Source organism: Hylaeus anthracinus, unplaced genomic scaffold (assembly GCF_026225885.1).
Source record: "Hylaeus anthracinus isolate JK02 unplaced genomic scaffold, UHH_iyHylAnth1.0_haploid 12001, whole genome shotgun sequence".
In the NCBI taxonomy this organism is placed as follows: Eukaryota; Metazoa; Arthropoda; class Insecta; order Hymenoptera; family Colletidae; genus Hylaeus; species Hylaeus anthracinus.
The window spans coordinates 13589494-13597993 of record NW_026534348.1 but is presented as its reverse complement, the minus strand read 5'-3'; the positions used below and the strand labels follow the sequence as shown (position 1 = coordinate 13597993).

The window sequence follows — 8500 nt, the reverse complement described above, 5'->3', positions numbered from 1 at the left end:
GAGTATTGCGATGCGTCGGAATTAATACGTATAATTTCCCACTTTTCTCCCTCGTATCATCGTCTGTATTAGATTTGAGTTATAAAATCCATCAATTTGAGACGACGACGTTTTGTTAGACAAGCACATTTTTTTTTACAACTTACCTGGTCGTTACGTGAATCAATATTCGCAGATAATCTGTTATCGTGATGCAAGCGGTTTGAAGATCGATGCTGCTGGAAAGCTTGTCAGAAGAAGGTCCGAGCATAACTCGTGCGTCCGTTGGCTAATGGACGTGTCGTCTTGTTATTAATTGCACCCACTAGCGACCTAATTCAGTCACGTAATCGGTGTCTCGGTCAAGTTTTGACGGGTGACGTAGATAATTGCGGTACAGGTCGATTAATACCGACCATTAGGCATGGACAACGTTGAACGACGACAGATACCAATGGTATTCGATGTAATCAGGAGAAGCGAAACAACTCGGGTTGCTTGAAAAGACCACCAAGGTTATACCGATAGCGGCCTTTTTACAACAAAAATTGAATTGATCATTCTGCTCGTTATACTACATTCAAAAATTTATTAAATGAACTAACGCAGTTCCAACAAAAATTATTCGATTCGAAATCATCTTTATTATCATTTTTATTTCGTCATTTATCCACCATTTATTCAGAGCTCTTTCTGTGGTTTTGTCCTGAAAAATTTGTTCGCAGATTTAAGGATATAAAGTTATATAAAATATCTGCGATGTGCACTGATTCTTTGAGAAATTTCTCTGATACTGAAAATTTTTAGTATCAAATTATTTTATTTAAGAATATTTTCACTTTGCTTTACCAATCACTCAAAAATTTGGAGAAATTTGTTTATGTGAACATACTAATTTGGCCTATTGTGTGATTATGTATTCTACACACCCTCATCGAAAACGTGCCATTACGTTACCACAATACATCGTGCTGTGAAAAAAATTGAATCTCCATTTAAACTTTCTGAAACGTCCAATTAGTAACCATCCATTACCACGGTGGTAAGATTGTGCGATGAAATCATAATACGTGCTTTAATGCGCCCTGCCCTGCACTCTTTCAACGCTTCAACTTCTCACTGTGCTTATGGCGCGAGACACCGCCCGCGTACAAAAGCTCGCGGAAGAGAAAGTCCTCGATGACGATGACATCATCGCTACCATGGTCATGGTCTCTGCAGAATCTGGATCAGAAGTTCGTGGTAAAAGTTCGATCGAAACTTTCCATGAATCGAGTAACGGTCTTGCAAGTACGTAAGTACCAACCACGTACGCCCGAAATACCAAGAACAGTGAAAAAAGGCAGACGCTTTACGATGTTTTTGGAACTAGCGATAAAAATGAACGACCGCCTTACTGCGTTTTATGAAACAAACGCCAAACCTAACCACTTCTAAAACGCTTCATAATAACATATCACTAACATCTTTGGTAGTTGATCAATATACATATATCTTGGCAATTAGCGTAGATAACATACGCACATGTCAACATACTTTACTCCTTCGCATGAGTCTACAGTTTCGAATTTCAATGAATTTCTCTTGGTGCTCCCTTCGCCTAGTGATGCACGTCTATCTTTGAACAATGAGACTCCAGAAATATGTGAGTGACGTCACTAGGTACGAATCGTACCTTCTATGGATTTCAAGTTGGGTGTTCAATTCGTGGCTACATTGACCGCCAAACAGCAATCAGGAATTTTAAATCACTCGGGATGGAATACTAAGTACCATGAATTAATTTGTGGCTTGGTTACTCACTTTTGCTTATCATCAGAAGTATGTCAATAATTATTTGCGATAAAAGTCGTCGATGAAAACATCAGTTTCTCAGTATATGTTGATCAAGCGCGATAGAGACATGAACGACAAGTAAAATACTCACTTTTTATTCAACCTAATCACAACAGTAGGCAATAGAAATCCGAATGTGCCGATGTAATGCACCAAGTGATCTGTGAACGCTATATGCGTTCCTTCGTTAAAAAATTGAAACTGATCTGGAAGTCATAGTTATGGCGGTTCAGTAATCCATGGTTCTGTTCCCCTCATTAAGGAACTCGACGTAGAAGGCAATTGATACTTTCATAACCTGGCAGCATTCCCACCTGTGGATAGCTGAGTTTTTGTTGCGGACTCGTTACAGGTGACAATAAGTAGTTATCCGTTTCCAGGTAAGTATCTGGCGGCTTGTCTGCTGCGAAACATCGCGAGTTGAAAGACGGTGCTTCCACCCTGAAATTATTGTAACAACGTTACAATAAGGCGATACATTTTCTTCTACCATGTGACTCAACAAATCCGCTGATTACTCAATGGCTGCATCTTGTCTTCTATGTGCTTATATTTATATTAAATACCTTTAATGTTTATTCAAATAATATTATTTAAAGAATACTAACTAATGAACATCGTGATTATGAACAATGAATCTAAAAGAACATTGTCGTTCCTCCATTTATTTTCATTGTTCAGAAATATTTGATTGGCCCCTTTGAAATAGAAACTAAAAATATTACTTTGTTAGAACTACAAAGTAACTAGAATGTAAAATAGTACTTGCGATATTACTTCTCTAAATGCTACTTAGCTCTGAATATATGTAAGTTATTACTGAATAATCTATTGTAGTGTTGATAACAGATAGTATCGTAGCAAAGAGATTTTTCATCGGCCATAAATACCGCACACTTATTCCCAGCTGACAAGCATAAATGATGTGCCATAATATGATTTTTCACACCTCGGTTATAATTCATTAAGCACAAGGTGGAATTCTTTCAAGTTCTTAGAATTCAAACAGTTAATTTAGCAAACATACGTAAAAATGAAACCAGTTTGAAACTCTATATAGAAAAAATACTTTACTTTAGGTAACGATTTGAAGTACTTGTGTCAAAGAGTTAGTATTTTAGAACCGTTACAAGTTTATAATAAACTATCGCTGTCCTACATTTTCGCAGGAAAAATATTTGTCTGCACCGTTCATTAAATTTTCTCGACGCAAGATAATCCACATATTACCAATCTGTTTGTTTAACGACACTTAATGGCTACTAATCGTCTCATGGATACTCTCCCACAAAATATTCAGTCATCCAAAGAGCTGAGAGTGTCGTACGCGTTCACATATCGTTGACAATTAATAACAAGAGAACCCGAGGCATTTCAATACGGGCGTCGATAACTGTTGTTAACGGACAAGCGACTCGATGATTGAACCTCCTTATCCAAGGTTTAAATCTATGAGTAAGAACGATGCCCGATGTATCAGGGATACAGTTACGCTTCTCACTGACTGCACTCGAGAGCCACGACAGCTCTCCCGCATCCAACCGAACGATCCTATCTAATTATGTAAGTTACCGGCACCAATATATATGTATAATATGCATGTGTACGTGCGTGCGACTATAATACACGCCAGAGTTTACAAATTAGCTGTGGTTACGAGATGCCTGTACACGAGTGTCGGCAAAACACTAATCACAGTGATTGCAGGGGAGTGTAAATCGTCGGCGGGATAATATTCCCGCGTAATTGGTTCAGCCCCTGTCAACCTGTCGAGCTATCGGACGATGTCTTAACCCGACAGTCTATACGACACGTAAACGTGCGGGATGCACGCATTTTAGCAAGGTATCACCTACCATGTCCGTTCGTGGAATCTATTACGTACTTCGATCTTATCTTAGGCACAATTCTCGATTCTCCGTGGCGATATTCCTGTATTTCTCTTTGGAGCAACGTGAAGGGAAAAGTGTGTAATTGAACCAAACGATATTCTAAGTGGCGTGGACTGTTATGAAGAGAACTGCCTGCCCTACAGATGGAAGAATTACTACGGGAACCTGCAGGTAAAAATAGAGATATAAAAGTGATATATAATCGGATTATTCGGTACAATTCGGAAGTTTACAGTGTGAAGTTTAAGCTAACTTATAATCCGACGCATTATAAGTAAAGGTCCCACAGCGGAAGCGACGTCTGCGGAATGGGTTAAAAAATGAGATTAATGCGATGAAATGGCCTCTGAAATAAATTATTTATTATTTAATGGCCAAACAAATTTTGTCTTGTAATGGTGTTAATCTTTACAGGAATTTTATATTTATAATCTCTCAGGAAAGTTATAATAAATGGGAAAAGTTTATGACTGTGAGTGCTTTGACACTTAAATTTAAGATTATTAAAAAAGTGGAGTTAATCGTTTTGCGCTGAGAACGACTCAAGTATGTGGGTTTGAATTCACTTTTCCAAAATTTGTTATTACGAGGATAGGCATGCGTTCAATTTTGCGAGTAACTGTACATACATCGAACGCCAGACATTCTTTATAAAGACGTCCCGGTTTCTCGCGGAATTCTTTCCTGACAGAGCGGCGCAGGATGTTTCCTGGAAGGTGGACCTGCACCTGTCGAGAACACTCCACAATGCCACCGGCGTGTTCGCATCTCCTTGCCGCTTTCCTTCGACTTCTCCCTGGTCTTCGTCTTCCGCGGCGAGATCCGTTCCCACGGGAGTCCGCGGAAATGACAGACTCTTGCGCCCCTTCGCAGTCGGATTTGCCTACGCAGCCGAAGGGAGTCACTTTCTTCCAGATATTAATAAGTTATAGCGGCCCGATCGGTGTTTTTTCTTAGAAGGTAGACCCGAACGGGGCAACAATGGTCGAATTCGCCGCGGGAGACCAGGGCTCGGAGATGCGCTTGGGATAGACTTTGACAACGCGATCGCCAGTGTTCCGTATTATATACCTATGCCTCGGGGGCCGCAGATCAGATAAGGGATGCGTTTGAGGAACAGACCGACCGACTTCACCGTGCTCGAGGTTCGCACGTATTTTCTTTCTGTTCTCTCCTACCGCCATACCACTGACGCCACCGCGACTCGAAAGTCATCGAAACGTTCCACGCCGACCAAGCGACATGAAAAACCTGGAAAATACGAAGCAGAGAGAGGTGGGGAGCCCCGAAGAAAGATTTCGAAATCCTAACGGGTCCCCCAAACTAATGGCCGAAAAAAAGGATCGAGGGTAAAGTCGTTACTGGATCGCGAGAGTACCGGCGCTTTTTCAAAGTGCGAAGGTATCGGGCTCGAAATCGTACCATTGTTTTCTCACATTCGCTTTCTCATGGTTATGCTTCCGAGAAATTCGGAGTTCGTTGTACGGTTCGACACCTTTCCCCGAAACGTGCACAGTAGGAAGATTTACATGTACCGTGCCGATGTTGTGTATCACCGAGCACGAGAAAGTCGTCTCTGGCATAATTAATGCGCGCGAATAACAAGGTCGAAACCTCTCGCGATGCCAAGATTCGGAACCATTACTTACTTCGTGCGGACAATGCTCGACGAAATTTTCATAGTAATACGCGTGTAACCGCGAGTTTCTGCACGCACCTAATGGATCTTCGTACGGGCATAACTTATTTAGATAGTCTGACGCGTTTAATTGGCCACCAGAGACACGCACACGAGAACTGGCTTCGAGGGTATTGGTAAATCAGATGATTTAATTAACTTTCCAACCGGCCCCGATTCGGCTGGATTACCAGCGGGGGATCCGAAAGTCCTTGACCAACGGGTATCCAGAGGACCCTGGCACGCGACGACAGAAAACGTACGATGTTGCTAATATTTTTCGAGGTATCAAAGATTCTGGCCAACTCGAAAGCAACGTTGAAACGCCACAATCGACGATTTCATATCCTCGAGATTTATTCTTCGCGGCGAACACGCAAAGTTCACTGACGCTTGCGTCACCGACTTCGCTTCTAAGTACCGCGGTTAATGTCTCCTTGCTCCGATTTTTGAACGTAAATAACTACTTGCTCGGCGAGAACCATTCCAAATGGCAGTAGTAAAATATTTCACTCTAGGAATGTTCGTGATTTATCACAGTCGAAGTAATAATTATTGCGTATTATGTAGATAGAATATCGAGTGCCGATATCGACGTTATTCATTGGCTATTAATTTACTGTTAACCCGATATAGTCGTATATTTAACGCATAATGGACAGTTAGTTTCGTCATTTTTACATAACACTTGCTATAATGGGGCTGCAATTCAAACGTGCTCACCAGTTGAAGGAAAAAGTTTGACAGAGTTTTGTAAATTATGGAAAGAGTTATCGCGATAAGTTTACCGCGATAAGTTTACCGCGAATGGAAACGGCAAACCGCTCCAACGAGTACGATTGAATAAACACGTAACCGATAAAGGGCATCATCTAACGTGAACTTGTTAAAAACCCACGGTGATTCATCGGAGATTAGAAAAAGAAGAACGCATTCCTATAATTTTAATCTATCATTCATCTCTGCGTCGCGATGCTATGATTTCATGCCTATACATCAAAGATTTTAATCGTACAACACAAACGATAACAAAGAATATTACCGAAAGTAATAGCTGGTTTTTTGAAACGACTATAAGAAATGGGGAATTACATATATAAATTTCTCTGAAAGTAGTTTAAATCAAAAATTTGTAATGAAATGCAAATTTTATAGTCCTTTTAATACGAATAAAATATTATGGAAATCATTTTTCTTACTCTACTTACTTTTCGAACACACGTACGTAAACATTTCAATATGTATTTTGTTTCATTTCTTTTTTCTTTACGTTAATTATTGTTTACAATTTCCACCGAAAAAGATGTATACCAAGCTGAAAAACGTCATGCATATTTGACACACGCTGAATGGCTACAAAACCTATCCATCGTTGTATTTATTCTCATTGTACGGCAGTGTAATTAAAGTATTATTTCTACGATACATTTAATAAAACTACTTCCGCGCTTTTCATTTCCCGTGTTTATTTTCCAGATAAGCTATCGCACCGCCACGACATCATCTATTTCAATTATCTCGTGCACGCGACGGTTATTTCGCGCCGCGTGCCAATTAAGGCATAAGATATTTTTAATTACATGAATCATCGTGGGACCGAAAGTGTACGGAATTCGAAGTGTCGACGGGTGTATCGATAAACGGAAGTGACGGTGATATCGTGAGGGCGTGTGATGGCTCAGATCCATTGAACATTGCTCGCAATCGGCAGCGTGTCGGTAAATTTCCAAGAAAAAGCCGGCGTTAAGATGTAATCGTATTATACCGCGTGCAAGTCACTGCAAGGGAATCTTATTGGCCGAGAGCGGAGGCCGCCCACAACGTGCACGCTTATATAGTACTCTAGTGCTATGCGGTGTTCATTCATAGTTCCACTCCTGTCTAGTCATTCATTAATCCGATACGGCGTGAGTGTCCTTACAGAGCGTGCGCTGATCACGATTCTCAATCGTTCGAGTGACCCCTTTCGAGTTAGCGCTCGCGCTCTTTCGCGCGGTTGTGTATGTGTGTGGGTGTGCGACGTCCTACGATACTCGTGGAACCGAGGAGCACAAACTTGTCGACAAGGTGGATTAACATCGAGCAGGGAGAATGCGAATAGGTGAGAATGACTCACGATCGGACACGATCTCGTACTAACATTCTAGGAAGCAAAGCGTTTTACCGGCGAGCACACAGCGCGTGGCTCCGTTTAAAATAGCCGATGTCACGGAAAAATCGATCGACTTGCGTACCCCCGCGTTCCGATACGTCGCGGAAAATATCATCTTTCTTTTCTTAGATGGCTCGTTTTGAATAAATTACGCCGCGTACGTAAACGTTCACAAAGTGCTAATTAACGATGTTCGGAGATCTTTTAAAGCCACGCAATGATCGGTTAAAGAAGATATTCCAGTTCAAGGTATGCCAGTTTCATCGATTTTAGCATAATCGCATACTCGGCTATTTTTACTTATCCCGTGGACATAAATTTTCCAGTCGAGCCGCGTCCTCGTATGTGTAATTCTTTTTCGAACGACCACGCGGACGCGTTCTACGAGACGGGATCCATAGGAACCGCGGCATTTATTTTCCATCGTTGATCGCGGTTCCTCGGGGTGAGCGAAGGATCCTGATCTTTATCGTTAACGGAACTAATGGATTTCAAGCTTCTCCTCGCCATCGAGGAGGTGCAAACTCGCCCGTAGCGAATCGCTCGTGTGCCACGGCTCCTCGCAGGAAGAACGCCATTCGCGTTGCCCGCCAGAAGTCGCTGTCTTTTTACCGCCCTTTTTGTCCCAGACTCGATTCTCGAAAGTGAATGAAAGAAGTGGCGCTTCCTCTACGCTTTTTCTAAGACGGATAGAGAATGCGGCGGTCGAGTAATCGCTCGAGCTTCAACTACTTCGATGATTTTATAAGGGAAGAATGGTAGCGGAGTTTAATTCCCTTTGCGATCCTCAGCTACTGTTTTTATCGGCCTATCGCTTCTACCGCTTTTCACATCATTACGTTGGAATTTAGGGTAATTTGCTTACAATGTGCGGACCGCGTTGGGAACATATATCTATAAGTTGTTTCCAGTTTGCGAGAAATAGATTCTTTATCGAATAATTGAACTATTGCGACAGTTATT

General features: G+C 41.5%; 1 protein-coding gene across 1 annotated transcript in view; it reads left to right on the top strand.

Annotated features, from left to right (window-relative positions):
* Positions 1-7380: 7380 nt before the first annotated feature.
* The window catches only part of LOC128890587 (uncharacterized), a 29655-nt gene continuing 28535 nt past the window's right edge, over positions 7381-8500 (top strand). The window contains exon 1 of the mRNA XM_054149238.1: positions 7381-7486. Coding sequence (XP_054005213.1) covers positions 7477-7486 — 10 coding nt within the window. The 5' untranslated portion in view covers positions 7381-7476. The remainder of the gene's footprint in view (positions 7487-8500) is intronic.